General features: G+C 48.9%; 1 protein-coding gene across 1 annotated transcript in view; it reads left to right on the forward strand.

Annotated features, from left to right (window-relative positions):
* The window catches only part of MDN1 (midasin AAA ATPase 1), a 2,221,312-nt gene that overhangs the window by 1,118,747 nt on the left and 1,082,924 nt on the right, over nt 1-19,641 (forward strand). Inside the window, exon 47 of the mRNA XM_078648266.1 lies at nt 2,023-2,171. Coding sequence (XP_078504392.1) covers nt 2,023-2,171 — 149 coding nt within the window. The remainder of the gene's footprint in view (nt 1-2,022; nt 2,172-19,641) is intronic.

Raw genomic sequence — 19,641 nt, forward strand, 5'->3', positions numbered from 1 at the left:
ATACTGATATCTGCAGGACATCTGTCAGGCAGCTACGTGGGCCTCGCTGCACACGTCCGCAAGACACTACTGCCTGGACAGCCAAGTCAGGAGAGATGGCTTTTTTTCGGCCGTTCCGTTCTCCAGGACTTTCTGGTGTGATCATTGGTTCGCAGACCCACCACCGCAGTTGGTATTGCTGGAGTATGTATTCTAAGGTAAGGAATCTAATACTAACCTGTTTCTTTCAGATGCACAAGTTACTTACCTTCGGTAACGATAGATCTGTAAGAAACAGTAGTTAGTATTAGATTCCTTACCGCCCCACCCATCCTCCCCGAACCGATATCTAGGGTTAAGGTCATCCCCTTTCAGGGCCCTAGTTTTATGGCACCAGTGTTCGTTTTTATCATGGCTCTGCGTTTTCTGGCGCAGAAAAGCTGTGTATAAGAACTGATGTCAGCGCGCGGGGGCGGCGTCTAAGTACTCAGACGACGTCATCCCAGCGCCGACGACTGACTCGGAGCCACAGACGACGCCTACCGACGCGCAGGGGTACTGCTACGCAAAATTTTCCAGATCCAGTCTGACGCCTGGGGATATTCTAAGGTAAGGAATCTAATACTAACTACTGTTTCTTATAGATATATCGTTACCGAAGGTAAGTAACTTGTGCTTTAAGGCCTGTCACTTCTTGGCTAAAAAGGAATCTCCTGTGGGGCTGCATGCCCATTCTACTCGGGCAACGGCAGCCGCTACTGCTCTGGGACGGGGAATCCCTTTTCAGGATATCTGTCAGGCAGCTACGTGGTCCTCGCTGCATATCTTTACCAAGCATTATTACGTTGACAGCCAAGTCTGGAGAGACGGTTTCTTTGGCCGTTCTGTACTCCTGATTTTTCTGGTGTGATCTTAGTTCGCAGACCCTCCACCGGGGTTGGTATTGCTGCGGTATCTATTCCAGGTTAAGGAATCTAACACTAACATGTCTCTTTCAGATGCACAAGTTAATTTGTGTAAAGATATATCTGTAAGAGACATCAGTTAGTGATAGATTCCTTACCGCCCCACACATCCTCCCTGTTCTGCGAACTGATTTCTAGGGGTTACGGTCATCCCTTTTAGGGCCCTAGTTCTATGCACCAGTGGTCAGTGTCTTGCATGGCTTTGTATTCCTGGCGCAGAGAGTAGTGTACAGAACTGACATTTGCGCGCAAGCGTGGCGCCCAATTAGTCTCTGTGCCGTCATCTCGCGCATACGACGCCAGCGATAGACGCGGAGCCGCATGACGCCATCTACTGATACGCAGAGGTACTGCTAGCGGAAACTTTCTGGATCCAGTCTGACGCCTGGGGATATTCTAAGGTAAAAAAGTCTAACACTAACTAATGTTTCTCACAGATACATCGTTACCGAAGGTAAGTAACTTGTTAGATAGCACCATGAATTCCGTTTGTGAAAATCGGTGATACCCTTTTCCAGTTAAGCACAATGGGTTTTGAGTCTTACATATCCTATTTTGATTTTTTGGGTAACTCGGCACACATACTTAAATTAACGTAGTTGTCCCTCCTTGCATCATTTGCTGCCTAGAATCTAGGGCAGATGGCAAAATGGTGTGACATAACCCGTAGTGAACCTGAACTTCCCTCAGGCTGCTGAGAAATTCAAAATCTTTTTTTTTTCTTTGATAAAATGGACCACAGGACCCAAGTATTAAAAATGTAGCACTTTTCACGTAGCTGCAATAGGGTTTGGGTTTGTATTTTAGCCCTTTGAGGTACTGGCACCCAGAGTTTTTGTGATTATTACATTTTGACTGCCCTATTTTACCTAAATATAAATGCCTTAAATCTTCTGTGATTATTCAGACTGGACCTCCAGTTTGAGTCATGCTGCATTGCTCTCAAGTAAACTCTGATGGCCCAAATACCAAATGAAATAGCTTTGCAAGTCTTTGGTGTGTCACTCTATTGTTCATTATCAGATATTGTCTGTACTGAAGCCGCAAAATGACTTGTTCACTTGCGTTTTCTTTTTAGGTTCTCCAGCATCATCTCTCTCTTCTTTGATCAACGTGTCTATGCTTATAACTCAGCAGTTGCAGCGAGGTTTTGGCCTTATGAAGGCCTTCCAAAGAGCATGTTGGGAAGTTTATGCCTGTTCGCAACCTTTACAGAGCAGCCAAAAGGTAAATAAGTCATAGATTGTGTTTTCGTTCTGCGATGTGAATCCTTGTTACATGTTGGTTGTATAGGCTGATTTATTTGCTCAATTAGTACTTTCATGTGTCTGAAAGCTGAAACCGTGGTATTAATGCTATGTAAACACCCTAATCAATCACTCTATACCAAAGACTTGTGGCCCTCTGCTCTCTACCGTGTCTAATGAGTGATTAAGACAACGCATGTGGGCTTTCTGCTAGACAAGAAAGCTCATTGTTCAGGTACTTTTTTTAAGTGTTACTTTTTAAAAAAAAATTGTAAAATGGCAGTCTTGACGCCTAAAAGAAGGCTAGACTGAGCCTTTGTGTGCCAAACATTGAATTACATCCTGGATAACATTGTAGACAGAAGCATCAGCTGCTGAGTTTTAATTACTGTATAGAATTAAAAGATGTGTCCCAAAAACTCTCAATACCCAACCATCTCATCAGCCAGACTGTAAGGGCTCCATCCCAGTTAAGGCAACTGGAGTTTTTCTGAGTTCCAGCTGCTAAGGTTAGCGGTGGGTAGTGGCTTATAAAGCCACAGTTCAAGTCATGGTAATGTCACAATACATTTAAGACCCAGCAAATTGTGAAGGTACAGAGATAATAGTAAAGATCTGAAAGAAACAGGTTAGTATTAGATTCCTTACCTTAGAATATCCCCAGGCGTCAGTCTGGATCCGGAAACTTTTGCGTAGCAGTACCCCTGCGCGTCGGTAGGCGTCGTCTGCAGGCGTCCCCTGCGGCTCCGCGTCGTCGGCGTCGTGCGCCGTGATGACGTCGCTGGAGTATATAGACGCCGCCTCCGCGCGCTGACGTCAGTTCTTCTTTTTTCCGCGCCAGTTAGCGCAGATCCGAAGAGCAGTACTCCGGTCTTTTGACCAAGTGTTTGTAAAAAATTTAATCTTTCTACGGTGCCGGTAGGATGCCTGGGTTTAAGAGCTGCGACGAGTGCGACCGCATGATGTCGGTCACCGACCACCATCGACTCTGCCTCCGGTGTCTGGGCGCGGACCACGACGTGGAGTCCTGCGTCGACTGTCGGGCCTTGACTGGAAAAGCTAGGCGGGAGCGGTCCCGCAAGCTTCTCGAGCTCCGGGTGTCGGCCCCGCGTCGAGAGCGGTCCCGGTCCGGTCGGAGGTCGAGGGAGCGGTCGAGGGAACGATCGCGGAGCCGCCATGGGCGCTCCGGGAGTCGCCACCATTCCTCCGGCTCGTCAGGTAAGCACAAGAAGTCGGGGCGTCGCCATCGCACCCCCGACTCCCCCCGACGCCCGCGTAATGCGGCCGGGGGCTCGGGTGACCCCACCCCCGCGGCCCCGCGTGGGTCGCCGACGCCGTCTACCCCATACCCGTCGGTCCCTGGGGAAGGCGCGTCGCGTGAGGAGATCGAGGCCTTCCTCATTGCTATGAGGGCGAGGTCTTCTCCGGCGGGGCCTTCGGCGCCTGCGGGCCCGTCGGTCCCGTCTGGGGGCCCAAGCGGTTCGGGTGCTCCTGCCCCGGCGCCGCCGGCGGCTCCGGCCCCGGCGCCGCTGGTTCCCTCTGGTTCGTCGCCGGCTGGTCTCCCGGCCTCTCCGGCGTCGGTTCCTGTGGGCCAACCCGTGGTACCGCCCCCGCGTGGTGCAGCGACTCCGCCGTCGGCTCCGGCCGGCGTCGGGTCCCCGGCACCGACGCCGCGCGGCGCCACCCCCCTTTCCTCCCCGACTCCGGACGCGGAGTCGGACCGGCGTCGGCCGACGCCGGATCCGACGCCGATGGGGCCCGTTGACCCCGACGTCTATATCGTCGACCCAGAATATGGGTATGATGACGATGAGTATGGAGAGGGTTGGGAGGGGTCTGAGGACCCTCTATCCCGTGCCTGCCAGTATGATGTGGACTGGGTAGGTGATCTGGGTGATGCCAGTGGCCTGGACGAGTCGCCCAACCCTGGGTTTGTCTCTCCGTCCCCTGTGGCGTCTGAGGCAGGTGCTGCCTATTCGGTGGTCCTGATGCGGGCTGCCAAGGCCTTGCACCTTGAGCTCCCCGTCGCGAAGGTCAAGCCGAACATTCTGACCGAAGTGTTTAAACCGCAGTCATGCCCCCAGGAGCCTCTGCTGCCGTTTAATGAGGCCCTGTCGGATGTCCTTTTGGGCACCTGGTCCAGGCCCGCTTCTGGTGCGCCGGTTGACCGGAATGTCGCGAGGCGTCACCGTCCATGCTCGGACGACCCTGCCTTTTTATCCACCCATCCCTCCCCGGAGAGTCTGGTGATCCAGGCCTCCACTTCGCAGTCCGCATTTCCGTCGGCTCCGCCCGATAGGGAATCAAAGCGGTATGACCAATTTGGTAAAAAGGTCTTTTCCTCTTTGAGCGCTGGACTGCGGTCTTGTAATACCGCGTGCCTCTTGGGCCGCTACACCCACTCCCTGTGGGATACGGTCGAGGAGTGTCTGCCGCAATGTCCCCAGGAGGTGCGGGACAAGCTCACACGGGCCTTAGTTGAAGGCCGGGATGCGGCGCGGTACTCGATCCGTTGTGGTCTCGACACGACCGACTCGTTGGGACGGGCGATGTCCACAACGGTGGCGATTCGTCACCATGCTTGGCTGAGATCTGCCAACTTCTCGCCAGACGTCCAAAATTCACTCATGGACATGCCATTTGATGGCAGTCGCCTGTTTGGTGACAAAGCGGACCACGCGCTGGAGCGCTTCAAGGACTCCAGGGTCACGGCCAAGTCCTTGGGTCTTTCGACCCAGCGCCAGCAGACGGGTTCGTTTCGGCCCTTTCGTGGCCAAGGGAGGGGAGGTCCCACACGTGCTGCCAGCCACGCGACGCAGAACGCTCCCCAGCGCGGTGGCGGCCGTGGTTTCCGCCGTGGTGGCGGTAGAGGCCAGCGGCGTGGTCAGTCCACGCCTCCCTCCGCTGCTGCATCCAAGCCTTCCTAGTCCGAGCTTTCGGGCTCACGGGACGCCAGTGGGTGGCAGGGTTCGCCATCACCACTCCCGCTGGCGCGCGATAACATCGGACAGGTGGGTGCTGCAGCTTGTCCGAAGGGGCTATGCCCTCCCCTTCGAGTCCACTCCTCCAGCCATGCCACCGCAGAACCACCGTGTGTCGGGGGACCACTTGACACTTCTGCAGGAGGAAGTTACGGCCCTCTTGGCCAAGGGGGCCATCGAGCGCGTTCCTGGGCCAGAAGTAGGGTGTGGTTGCTACTCCCACTACTTTCTGGTACCCAAGAAGGACAAGGGAGGCCTGCGTCCTATCTTGGATCTACGGAACGTCAACGGCTTCCTCCGGAAGGAGAAGTTCAAGATGTTGACTTTGGCTCAGGTCTTGGCTGCTCTAGACCCACAAGACTGGATGGTAGCGTTGGACTTGCAGGATGCGTATTTTCACATCCCCGTCCTGCCGGCCCACCGGCGTTACCTGCGGTTCACGGTAGGCCACGAGCACTTTCAGTTTATCGTGCTCCCATTCGGCCTTACCAGCGCCCCACGGGTGTTCACGAAAGTGATGGCGGTGGTCGCAGCTCATCTGCGCCGGTTAGGGGTTTCAGTCTTCCCCTACCTCGACGACTGGCTGTTGAAGGCGGGCTCGCCCCAGACGGTCGTCCACCACCTTCAGATGACGGCAGACCTCCTGCACGAGCTGGGGTTTTCCATCAATGTGCCGAAATCACACCTGTGTCCCTCTCGAAAGCTCCTTTTCATCGGAGCGGTTCTCGACTCGGCGCAGTTTCGGGTTTATCCTCCGGAACGGCGAGTCCGGGATATTCAGGCTCTGATTCCCATCTTTCAGCCGTTATCCCGGGTTTCGGTCAGGTTGACGCTGCGGCTTCTGGGGCTGATGGCCTCCTGCATCCTTCTGGTGCATCACGCCAGGTGGCGGATGCGGGCTCTGCAGTGGGACCTGAAGTTTCAGTGGGCCCAGCATCAGGGCAACCTATCCGACCATGTCCTGATCTCGGAGGGCACTGCGAGACAGTTGCAGTGGTGGCTTACGGACCGCGATTGGGTCAGGGGCAGATCCCTCTCCCTTCCCCAACCGGAGCACGTGGTTGTGACGGACGCGTCCCTCCAAGGCTGGGGTGGCCACTTGGGAGAGGCGGAGATCAGAGGCCTCTGGTCTCCGGCGGAATCCCGGCTCCATATCAACATGTTGGAGCTGCGGGCGATTCGCCTAGCACTGAAGGCATTCCTCCCCTTTGTCAACGGGAGTGTGGTGCAGGTGTTCACGGACAACACCACCGCCATGTGGTACTGCAACAAACAGGGCGGTGTGGGGTCGTGGACCCTTTGCCAGGAGGCTCTGCGCCTCTGGCAATGGCTGGAACGTCAGGGCGTGACTCTGACGGTTCAACACCTGGCAGGTTCTCTGAACGCCAGGGCGGACGAACTCAGCCGTCGGTGCTCGGTGGATCACGAATGGCGTCTGAACTCGGATGTGGCGAGAGGCCTCTTTCAGCAATGGGGAGAGCCTTGGTTAGATCTATTCGCCACAGAAGAGAACGCGCAATGTCATCAGTTCTGCGCGTTGGAGTTTCCAAGACGGCACTCGCTCGGCGACGCCTTTCGGCGCGAGTGGAGTTGCGGTCTGTTGTACGCCTTTCCGCCTATACCACTTCTGCCCAGAGTGCTGAAGAAGATCAGGCGCGACCGGGCCCAAGTTATCCTTGTGGCTCCGGACTGGGCTCGAAGGTACTGGTATCCCGAGCTACTCAGCATGACAGTCGGTCCCTCGATCCGCCTGCCCCTTCAGGAGGACCTTCTGTCGCAGCAGCAGGGGACGGTCCTCCACCCGAACCTGTCCAGTCTCCACCTCCATGCGTGGAGATTGAGCGGCGACAGTTGAGGCCATTTGACTTGCCTCCTGAAGTCTGTGATGTCATTCTGGCAGCCAGGCGTCCCTCCACAAAGTCGGTATACGCCTGCCGGTGGAACAGATTTGTGGCATGGTGCACAGCAAAGGCTGTGGATCCCCTTTCTGCCCCTCTGTCTGAGGTTCTCCTCTTCCTCCTTTCCCTTGCCCAGCAGGGCTCTGCTCTGGGCACTATCAAGGGCTATCTTTCTGCCCTTTCCGCCTTCTTGAGGCTACCTGATCAGCCATCTTTGTTCAAGTCCCCTATTGTGTTAAGATTCTTGAAGGGCATCACGCACATGTATCCTCCAACTCCGTTCGTGATGCCTCAGTGGGACTTGAACCTGGTTCTGACTTTCTTGATGTGCGCTCCCTTTGAGCCGCTTCATTCCTGTCATCTCCGTCTTCTGACTTTAAAGACGGCCTTCCTGGTTGCCATCACCTCTGCCAGGAGAGTGAGTGAGCTCCAGGCTCTTTCTGTGAAACCTCCTTTCTTGTCCATTCATCCAGACAAGGTGGTTCTTAGAACTAGACCTTCTTTCCTGCCCACAGTAGTTTCTGCTTTTCACATCGGGCAGTCCATCACCTTACCCTCCTTCTTCCCGCCTCCGCATCCTTCAAAAGATGAAGAGCGGCTCCATCGTCTGGACCCAAAACGTGCGCTTTCATTTTATATGGATCGCACACGCCAGTTCCGGGTGGATGACCAACTGTTTGTTGGCTACGTGGGTGAGAAGAAGGGAAGGGCGGTACAGAAACAAACCATCTCTCGGTGGGTCGTCCTGTGCATCAAAGCATGCTACTCTTTGGCTCGGAAGGAGCCTCCTGTTGGGCTGAGGGCCCATTCCACTCGGGCCACGGCGGCTACTACTGCCCTGGGCCGGGGAGTCCCTTTGCAGGACATTTGCCAGGCGGCTACGTGGGCCTCGCTGCACACCTTTGCGAGGCATTACTGCCTGGACAGTCAAGTCCGGAGGGACGGCTTCTTTGGCCGTTCGGTCCTCCAGGATTTTCTGGTGTAGGATTGTATTGGTTCGCAGACCCACCACCGGGGTTGGTATTGCTGGGGTATCTATTCTAAGGTAAGGAATCTAATACTAACCTGTTTCTTTCAGATGAACAAGTTACTTACCTTCGGTAACGATATATCTGTAAGAAACAGTAGTTAGTATTAGATTCCTTACCGCCCCTCCCATCCTCCCCGTTCTGCGAACTGATACCTAGGGTTAAGGTCATCCCTTTCAGGGCCCTAGTTTTCAATGGCACCAGTGTTGGTTCTCACATGGCTCTGCGTGTTCTGGCGCGGAAAAGCTGTGTGCAAAGAACTGACGTCAGCGCGCGGAGGCGGCGTCTATATACTCCAGCGACGTCATCACGGCGCACGACGCCGACGACGCGGAGCCGCAGGGGACGCCTGCAGACGACGCCTACCGACGCGCAGGGGTACTGCTACGCAAAAGTTTCCGGATCCAGACTGACGCCTGGGGATATTCTAAGGTAAGGAATCTAATACTAACTACTGTTTCTTACAGATATATCGTTACCGAAGGTAAGTAACTTGTTCGTCTAGTACCTACTGTAGAGTCCAAAGAATACTAGAAATTTTAGGTGCCTGTATACCAGTCATAATGGATATTTTCCTGGAGATTTTTCATGGCTCCCACAAAGTACATGGTTACCCTCCGATATTACTTGCTTTTCCAGTTCCTACTGCAAGCAAGAATTCGGTTTGAATGTGTATTTTCTCCAGGACATTCAAGAAAATCTGGACACAGACATCCCACCCTGTTTGAGGATTCCCCCTTTGGGGCTCTGCCTCAACAGGAGTCTCGACTCCAAGACAGGCACCAGCAAACTAAACTGTACATCTATTCTAACACAAGGTAAACACTTGCATGCCCCACATTTCAGAAACCTGGCTCTGCACAACGTAATAAGAGTTATCTCTCTCTATATGACGCCATATTGGAAGAAATTAGAGTATTCCCCATTACTAAAAAAACATTGTCCTATAGACATCAGTCCTGCACATCCAGTGCAGTCATCCGTATATTAACCTTCACTAAATCCATCCTCTCACACAGATTCTGAGCACAAACTTAAGCTTAAATCCTCATGATCTATTTGAGGATCTCATCTCAACTCTTGATGTAGTCAACACCTGCATGACTACACTGTAGACCGACACAAAGATTCATCTTTAGAGCATTACCTAATTAAGGCCTCACTATTGACACAATGGAATACATGCCATCATTCAGAGTGCTGAAGATCACGTCAAGATGAAGCTGCATGTGATAAAGGACAAAAACAACTCCTTGGTTGAAATACTCTCTAAGACTGAAGGATCAGTCCACTTCTTGCCCATGCTGAAGTGCATGAGCAGTTGTGCAGATACAAACTTCAAAGACCTAGTAAAAGCAAGGTTTTTAGCCCACAGGGAATATTCAATGTTAGAGAAAATAAAGGAGAACAGAGATGCAACTAAGGTTATGGGGGGACTTCAAACCCAAACCTACAGGTCTAGTTTTTGGGACTAACAGTTGAGAGGAGGAGGTGTCACAGAAGCTATAACAAGGCAATACCCTAGCGTCTAACAGCAGCTTTCCTCCAGGAGGACAAGATTGCCGAGAAAGACCCCAGAGGTGCCTTCCCTGTCAAATGCTGAGCTACGGGTAAAAGATTCTCAGGAGAGGGCCCCGGTGATAAATTACCACCCTCCTCTCCAGCCCGTCGTATCCCCCTACAAATCGCACAACAACACCTGTCAGGAGTGGGGTGAGGGTTTGGGTGGGGGGGAGCTAACCTCAGGTAAGTAAGAGAACACTTTAACTTGGAAGGCTGGGGAGGATTCCCTACAAAAAATAGATACGACTGTTTAGAAATGGTTGATTGACCAACATGGTATACACTAGGGGTTTACCAGGCATCTACCACCCCCCCCCCCCCCCCCCCCCCCGTTTTCTTGGCTCCAGATTTAGCACACTACTCTCATAATAATAATCAGACTCCCTTCTATATTAGCTCCACATTGACAAACATTACTACCATCTCGAGTCAAATATCAGTATCTCAGGCCCATTTACCCTCCCAACATTCAGCTATAGAACCAACTGCGGAGGGTCCCCTCACCACTGACATTAATAGGAATATCGATACATTGTTCCGTGACAACATAACTATCGATACTCTGAACAAGTCATGGCAAAATGTATCCACCACCATGAGCTTACCCCAATCGAAAGATGGTCCATTACAGATCAAGAGGAGAGCCAGCCTGACATTAACATCGTGGAATATTGCAGGTCTCTCCAATAAAGCCAAGGACCAAACCTTCCTAGCCTTCGTAGATAAATACGATATTATATGTCTACAGGAGTGCTGGGACCAAGAGGCGACTCATATACAGGGCTTTAGCACCTTCTATGCCCCTGCCACTCAGGGAAATCGAGATAGGGGATCTGGAGGCCTGTGTACGTACATTTCCAACCTGGCTAATATGACAGTGAAGACATACGAAGTGGGAGGCTTAAAAACAGAGAGTGTAAATCACTGCAGGGCTTTTTGGTAAAAGGGAAAGGGCGGTGCACTCTTTTGATTAACCTATATAATAACGTCAAGAAAGAGGACGCCAAAGCTTTTACAAGTGAGTTGACCTCTATCCTAAACAAAGGAGTAGGGGAGACCGATTGCATTCTCATAGTTGGAGACTTTAATTGCCATTTGTGTCCCCACGGTGATTCAAAAATTTGCGGCTTAACAAATTTAAAAGGGGAACCTTGCACGCACTTTGAACACACTGTATTTGGCAACCTGTTTAACCAACTTATGCATGACTGGGACCTAGGATACGCTAACGAATTGAGTGAGCCTATGGTTGCTTTCCAACCTACATTTCACGGCCGAGGGGCAGGTACCGTGATAGATTTCGTGCTGATGTCCAACAATAATCAGGGTTCCGCAAAAGGGTTTAAAACTGAAGAACTAGCTATGAGTGACCATTTCCCAATAGGCGTCAGCCTTGTCGCTGGCAGTCTTGACAGTCATGAAATAAGTACATCGGAAAGACTATATCGCAATAACATCTTCCTGTCAAGAAAAAACGGGTATGCTATTAAATGGGCCACGGTCGACCCCAAAAAATTCTTAGAAGAGGTTATCAGCAAAAATCGTGAGCACTTTATAACATGCTTAGAGCAAAATCCTAATCCTCACTTGATTAGAGTGGCATATGATAAGATTGCCGCCAGTATAAACGATAAACTAACGAGGAAACAAAAAGCTGGAGAGAAATCTAGATCAGCCGGCTGGTTTGATTCGGCCTGTACCAAAGCCCATAAAGCTCTCATACAGGCAATAAAGATCTTACCGAAAGATACCAGTCTTGTTAGAGCTGCTAGATCACTTTATAAACAGACACTACAACGTAGAAAGAATGAACTTAAAACTCTAGCTTGGGAGGCCCTAATCTAGGCTAGTGCCCTTAGGGACAAGATCTCTTTCTGGAGAGAAGTCAATGCCCCTTTTTTTGCTGAGAATAAGACCGACTCCTTGGAGATCGCTATACCCGAGGATGTATGGGTCAGTTACTTTACGGCTTTGTATAAAAAAAAATGTTGATCTAGCGACGTCAAATTTTTATGTGACTTCGCATCTTTCTGACATAGCACTACAGTCTGAAGTACCAACTACTATGACCTCCTTTCCTTTGAATATTGTTTTCTCTCCACTGGAGGTCGAGCAAACCATCCGAGAGAGTGCTAATTCAAAAGCCCCAGGGCCAGACGGAATACCTATTGATTTATTCAAAGAAAACTTAGAACTCTGGGCCCCACTTTTGACAAACGTACTGAATACCTATAGTCAAATAGGCTTTCCTGCCACATGGCACGAAGCCATTGTAATCCCTATCTATAAAAAAGGTGATAGGCAGGACCCAAAATGTTACAGACCCATTTCCCTCCTTGATTCCCTGATGAAGGTAGCGGGCAGGGTATTATTGACAAAATTGCAAACCTGGGCCAAACGTAAAGGGGTTCTTTCTAAACTCCAATACGGTTTTAAGAGCGGCCTGGGTACGGTCGAGCAGGGCCTTAATTTGACACTGATTATGAACAAATATACGATAGTCAAAAAAGGGAACTTGTTTCTGACGTTTGTCGACCTAAGCTCGGCTTTTGATTGCTTAGATCACAATCTGCTATGGAACACCCTGACTAAGATGGGGATAAATCCACACGTTTTGAATTTCATTAAGGAACTCTATAGAGACGCAGGAGCCACGGTACGATATGGCAAAAATGGAGAACGAACTAAAAAGTTCCCCATAGAAAAGGGCGTACGGCAGGGCTGTATTCTTGCCCCTTTTCTTTTTAATCTATATATAAACGAAGTGGCTGATTTCTTAACAATCTTGGAAGTTGATTACCCCAAAATAAACGGCGAATCGGTACCATTACTTTTATATGCCGATGACGCCGTTATTATGTCACAAACCCAGATAGGCCTTCAGAAGGCTCTAACTGGTTTTTGAACTTTCATGAGTACCAGAGGGCTGAAGATCCACGTGGGTAAAACTTTCACCATGAGTTGCACCTCAACAAATAATTCTAAAACCGACTGCAAAACCTTCGTTAACGAAACAAAGATAAGCTTGACAAAAACATTTTCATATCTAGGCATTACTTTTAACAACAGGGGAACATGGTCCACAGCTATTACCACTCGCAGCCTGGCTTTCACCCGCACCATAGAGGCATTAAAACAATTCGCCAAGAGACTGGGCGGGAAACCAGTTGATTCTCTGCTCAAGATCTATGCAGCGAAGTGCGTATCAACCGCAACATACGGTGCAGGTATATGGGGGACGGCCGACTGCACACAAATTCAAATAGTGGAAAAGGCTTTTTTTAGGTTTTTGCTTGCAGTCCCAAGATCTGTCTCCATGACCATATGTCACAAAGAATTAGATCGAGCCCACATCACTGATACCATAAAGATAACCCCAGTCATGTTGTGGCACAAGATATGGTCTTCAAAGGACACAGCTTTTAGTAGGGATGTTATTCAAGATTGCATGAACCAATTAGCTGCTAGCAAGTTCACTTGGCTTTCCTATGTTAATTTTTTTTTATATTCTATTGGTCATTCAGAATTGTACACGACACCCAGCTCATGCATGTAAATGTCCAAGAAAACTCTAAAGGAAATTTGCCTTACCTTATTAGAAGATAGGCGGTGGTTCATGGATGGTAATAAATCTACGGTTATTTCCCACCGTCTCATCTCTCATGGGCCGGGCTTACATCCTTACCTGGACCCGGCATTCTCTAGCTATCATAGAATGCTACTGACACGGATGAGAACAGATTGTTTTTATAGGCTGATATCTTCCCCGCCCCAAATGACTGGTCTGTTCCCCTAATTAAATGTCCTTGTGACGACATATCAACCCAGTCAAACATTCACTGCATTTTCTTTTGCAAATACTATGAGTGGGGTAGAAAGCGATATCTGCTACCCATTCTTAAGACGTGGGGACTGAGGCAATGTAAACCAGCCTTGATTAGACTTTACTTATTGCAAGATGAACTTACCATGCATGCAGCTATTTCATTTCTGAAATATGCAGTAAGATGCAGAGGGACGATGGTCTAATGTTAAAAAACTGTTTGTATGTTTGTATTATATTGTACCTTATTACACTCTATAGTACATTACAAATAACCTAGGTCCCTTTTTCTAACCCTTTTTAACTTTTTTAACTCTTTTATGAATTGTCTTTTTACATGTTTCATCAAACTCTGAAATATTTTTAAAACTAGGATAATATGTTTAATGTATGATATGGATGTAATGTTTATATATTCTAATGTGCTTTTATGGTTTGTTCTACAAATACCAAATAAAGCTATCTTTGACTTTGACTTGACTTGAAGTTCTATATATTGTTCACTGTGGATGCAGCTTGATGTTAATACTACACCTCTCTATCAAACCCTCAGCCAAGAACATCAGAAGCTGCTGCAGGAGAAAGTGCATGCACTGCTTCTAAAAGGGGGCAATAGTATCTGTTCTATCACTCCATAAAAGCCATGGGGGTCCCAAAAAGGACATTACGCTTGAGCTAATCCTTGACCCCAGGCCATTGAACAGATATATCATGTCGGTGCTGTAGGAAAGTAGGATCTGCTTCTTAAAGTTACCCCCACTTTTTGCTGATGTTTCACTGTTTTTCGACTTTAGGCTGGTAGGGCCCAGCTATCCAGGACCCAGCCTAGCTGCTTCCTCTCTAAAATGATTCCATATAGGCGGGGATTTTAACACTACCTTTGAACCCTTGGGTGAGGAAGACAAGATCCTGGCCGAAGATGAGGATACCAAGTGGGGAATTCCCCAACTAGATATCCCAGTAATTAGGAAATGGAGCACGGTAGCAATCCAACTGAAAAGTTTTTGTCTTTCTAGAGGACTTAGAGCAGCCAATGGGCGGTCATTGTCAGATTCTATGGGGAACAATACCTTTGATAATGGTCGAGCGGCCAGTAGGATAGATTATATACTCCTGGATGTAAGGGCTTGGGACAAATTGGTGGATATGGAAGTGAAGGATAAGATTGAAAGTGATCACAATCCATTGTGTCTGACGCTACATACCTACCATGACAAACCCGAACATCCTATAGAGGAGCACATGGTTACGCGGGACCTTGTAAGCTCAAATAACACTCGATATTTGAAGTGGAGTATGCTCCTAGAAGATATTGCTAAATTAGAAACTCTAAGGAAAGTAGTGGTGGGCGAAGTCGCTAAGATTAAGTCTCATTATGGACGGACCGATTTTATTGACTATATGATGGCTGCCCACGAGATACTTTTTTCTAGAATCCAAAGCTTTCTTCGTAAAAAAATATCTACAAATAAAATAAAGAAAGCCCAAGAAACTAGAGGGTGGTATGATAAGAGCTGTAGGGCAGCACGAGATAATCTTAGCAGGGAATTAAGATCAGGAAGGCCAGAAGTAGTAAGGCTGGCAAGAAACCAGTATAGACAGGTTCAAAAACTAGCAAAGAAGCGTTGGGACGAGGATTGCTGGCGAGAACTCAAGGAGGTATGTGCTTCCAAGGATTCTAAGCGCTTCTGGGCTTCAGTAAAATGGGCAAAGGGTGGCATAGCACCCCAGCCTGCTAATAATGTCGCAAAAAATAGTTGGATAGAATATTTTCAACCACAGTATGCCTGTAACCCCATGTTTAATAATGTTAGTCTTCCTCCGCAAGTTTACTACAAAGCACCTTTATTCGTTGAGAGGGACGTGAGTATTGTACTGGATTGCGTAGCAGGGGGGAAAGCACCAGGCATGGATGGAATTCCGGCTGATATTTTTTTATCTGATCGGAAGTCCTGGTGCAGCTACTTTACAATGCTGGCTAATGCAGTGGCTATGGGAGGGAAAGTGCCTGCCTCATGGAAGGGAGCCGAAATAATCCCTATATATAAAAAAGGTGACCGATCCCTGGCTAAAAATTATAGACCCATTAGCTTGATTGATACAGCACAAAAGCTAATGGGTCGATTACTGCAAAATAAACTGCAACAATGGATCGACGAAAACAATATTCTGTCATCTTATCAAGCTGGGTTCAGGCCCCTAACTAGTAGCGTCGACCAAGTCCTCCATTTCCTAACAATCTATTGGAGAAATGTTATCCTGAAGAAGGGGACATTGTATGCAGTTTTTGTAGATCTAAAAGCCGCTTTCGACCTGGTCCCCAGGGAAAAACTCTGGCAGACCTTGGCGGACGCAGGCTTAAACCAGGAATTGCTCACACTCCTCGTTCGCCTGCACGAAAATAATTTTGCAAGGATACGATGGGGCAAACAAGGAGATGTAACTGATCCCTTTCCGGTCGAACGTGGGGTGAGACAAGGGTGTGTCCTAGCGCCAACCCTCTTCTCTATTTATATAAATGGCATCGTTGAACACTTAGAGAAGATTGCTAGTGACGCCCCTGTAATAGCCGGCTCCCGTGTGCCAGTCCTCATGTTTGCGGACGATACACTTTTACTCTCCCGCACCCCTAGTGGGTTACAAAAAGTAGTTGATGCCTTTGGTGTATATTGTGATGAAAGGGGCCTAGAATTAAATACTACTAAAACGAAATTCATGTGCCTCAATCTGCAGTCCTCTTTTAAGGGTGTAATAAAATACAAAGGAACACCATTAGAAAGAGTGGACTCTTTTTCATACCTAGGTATCACTCTGCAAGAAAACATGAGCTGGAAGCAACACATAACCACAACCCTACTAAAGTTTAGACAGCTAGCAGGCGCTATTTCGTTAAAACACCGTACTTCACTGACAAAGCCTGTAAACTGTGTGATGGAAATTTATTCCATGAAAGTTCTGGGGGCTTGTTTATATGGTTCGGAACTATGGGGTTTTTCAAACCTGAGTGAATTGGGCCGAGCGGAAAATAGGTTTTTAAGAGGGATCGTAATGGTCCCCCAAAGCACACCAACAATCCCGTTAAAACTAGATCTGGGAAGAAAATCTGTTGAGGATGTAGCGAGGCTCCGGCCCCTCCTATATTGGAGACGAGTTATGGTGACCCCAGAATTAAGCCACTATGCAGCAGCATTGATGGATGTCATCAAATTTGATCGTTTCCATATTATCCCATGGTTAAGGGAGTTGCGGGGGCTCCTTACAAAATTGAAATTGGACTATTTATGGGACAACAAAGACCTAGCTTGCTTTCCTACTAAGGAAAAGCTAAAAGAGCTATACTGGGAAATGGTATATTTTACAATGTTTAGTGACAGCACAAGCGTAAATTTAACATCTCGCTTTTTAAATACAAAAATGTACCCCTCTTACGAACCTTTTTGGGACCTTATTGAAAAACCATACGACAGAAAACTTTACTTTCAATTTCGCATTGGTACACTACCTTTGAATGCGTTCAAGAAGCATTGGTCCCCGGCATGGGATGAGAATTGTCACCATTGTAAAGAAGAAACTGAACATATTGCCCATTTCTTGTTTTGTTGTCCACTGTATTCGTCCCCTAGACGTAAGTGGTTAAATCCAGTGTGCTCAAAGTTGGGTACCCGAAGCCATTCCGAAGCCCTTAGGATACTCGAAACAGATTGTTCAACACTGTTTGTGGTTGGTGTAGCAAAATTTTTGGCTTGGTCATGGCTAATCCGTACCCGATCATTAACGGCTATTGCATTACAATGAAATTATGTATATTCTTAATCTTGCTTTTGCGACATGGATCATTGTTCTTTGTTTTTTAACCTAGAGGAATGTTACTTTTTAAAATCTAATAATGTGTTGTAATTTTGACGTACTTTTTACCATGTATTATTCGACATTTAATGTTTAATATGTATTTTTAGAAGGATTTTTATATGTAGTATTTATTGTATAGGGTTAGGTGAATGCTTTTATGACAAATGTCGAATAAAGCTTTATAAATTGAATTGATTCCATGTACTTTACGTACACACCAGTTTGGTTACTGGGGTACCCTTATGAGTCCCTAGTATATGGTACACTAGGTACCAAGGGCATAGGTACCCCAGAGGCCTACCAGGGGCTGCAGCATGTATTATGCCACCGCTGGGCAGCCTTCCAAAATGACACAACAGGCCTGCTACAGCAGCCTGTGTAAGGAGTTGTAGACACCCCTTACTTAGATATAGGTTCCCTACATCTACCTTAAATCACTGCCCATATAAACCTATCCGTCACACCTATGACAGGCCTTATCAGTCCTAAAGACAGGGTGCTGGGTTTTGTGTGAGAGGGTACCCATGCATGAGCAGGGCTCCCTCTGCAGCCTTCGGAATCTATTCTCTGGGATTGTTCTGTGATGCAGCCAGACCATATACTTTTAAGTGCATTATAACCTCGCGGTAAATGCTTACTTGGAATGGCTGCAAGGAAACCTGTTGTGTTTGCCATCCCCCCACACCCCCACCTCCCCGGCCATTCCTGGTGGTGCGGGTTTGATTCCACCCTTCTAGAGGGAGAAACATGACCACACCGGTACACCCGGGACCAGCTTAACAGAACCCTTGCATCGCAAAATGGATGCTGCAGCCACAGGCATGAGTCTGGCCTCCTGCTGCTGGACAAACTTCTGGCAGGGGAGGCCTGGACAATAGGTTTCCTGTCCCAGTAACCACCTACCAGACAGGATTTAGTGTATTGGGGCTGGGAGGGTGCACTCCAAGAGTGCTTTGAAGTCAGCACTGGGGGCACATTTGGTGTCCCTGTGCATAGCTCAGTACAAACCGGTTGCAGGGGCTACCCTCTTTCCAAACACTCCCATAGGTGGGTCCCCAGAGTTTGTTCCACCTCTTCCTTGGGTATAAAGTAGGAACCCCTGACTACAGGACTTGAGATTTACCTGGACGAAACTCTGATACTGAATCCTGGAACTTCGGCGGCGCTAGATGACTGAAGGATCTCCCTTGGAGTAATGGAATTACTCCCCTGCGTGGCAGGCACCAAAGACGCATCTGACCGGTTTGCATCTCCAAAGCTCCTGCAGGACTCCGAAGAATTTGCAACACAGGAGGTGAGTTCCCAGACTTCCCAGAGGCCAACCCGAGCTCCCAGCAAAGCGGAGACCCGTAGCCTTCGTGGGGACCGTGGAACCAGACCCCCTGAACACCGTGCACATTTGCAAGTGCATATGCTTCTTGACTATCCTTGAGGCTGTTCATTGGGTTACTTGTAGCCCAGACCCCGAGCAGCATTTTTACCGAAGATTGCCGGCCTACACTCCACGAGTGTTCCGTGAGCCGGCCCTTTGTGTTTTCTCTCGAGGTACCTGTGCGATCTCTGGTCTGTCGACTTGTGGGTCCCTGAGAAGGCAACTTTACCTTTCCTTGGGCTTCCCTGGTTGCTCCAGATGTGCCCTGACTCTCCATCGCTTGGGGAGTCCCCTGGACCTTGCTGGTCCACACTGAAGCATCTTTTCTCTTCCTGCGTGAGTTGCTGTTGTCAGGACTTGTTGTGTTCAATCCGAGAACCGACACCGCACCACTCGACATCCTTCGTGGGACAGCTTGAATCCAGCTCCTGGTCATCGTCAACACCTCCTGGTCCTCCTGGCTGCAGAGTCAAACTTCACCTCTTCGCATCGGAAGCACCCGACATCGTTGGGCATTCGTCTACCGTGCCCCTGGCAAGTGACCCAGACTCTGTCCCCTCTGCTTTCAGGTTCCTCACATCTTCGATCCAGGCTTGGATCACACCGGACACTTTTCTTCTTCACGGCAGCAGCACTTTGCAGCAGGTCGCCATTGAAAATGACGACTATTCCCAACATCATTTGACACCTATGCACCTGGCTTCCCTGGGAGAGTTAACTCGAGTACTCTGGTGCTCCCGTGGGTGTTGGCCCTAGAACCCCTTAAGTCTAAATGGGTTTGCTCAAAATCCTCTCCTAAGTGTCCTTTATCTTTAAAATTCCAACAGCGACTTTTGCAATAGAAGCTAACGGAGCTCGTGGCTGTGTTCACACACTGCACACATCCCCCGTGGGTCCCCTGTGTCACTACCTTGGGTGGTTCCTTGGGGTCCCGGC

The sequence above is a fragment of the Lissotriton helveticus genome, chromosome 6 (genome assembly GCF_964261635.1).
Source record: "Lissotriton helveticus chromosome 6, aLisHel1.1, whole genome shotgun sequence".
Taxonomy (NCBI): domain Eukaryota; kingdom Metazoa; phylum Chordata; class Amphibia; order Caudata; family Salamandridae; genus Lissotriton; species Lissotriton helveticus.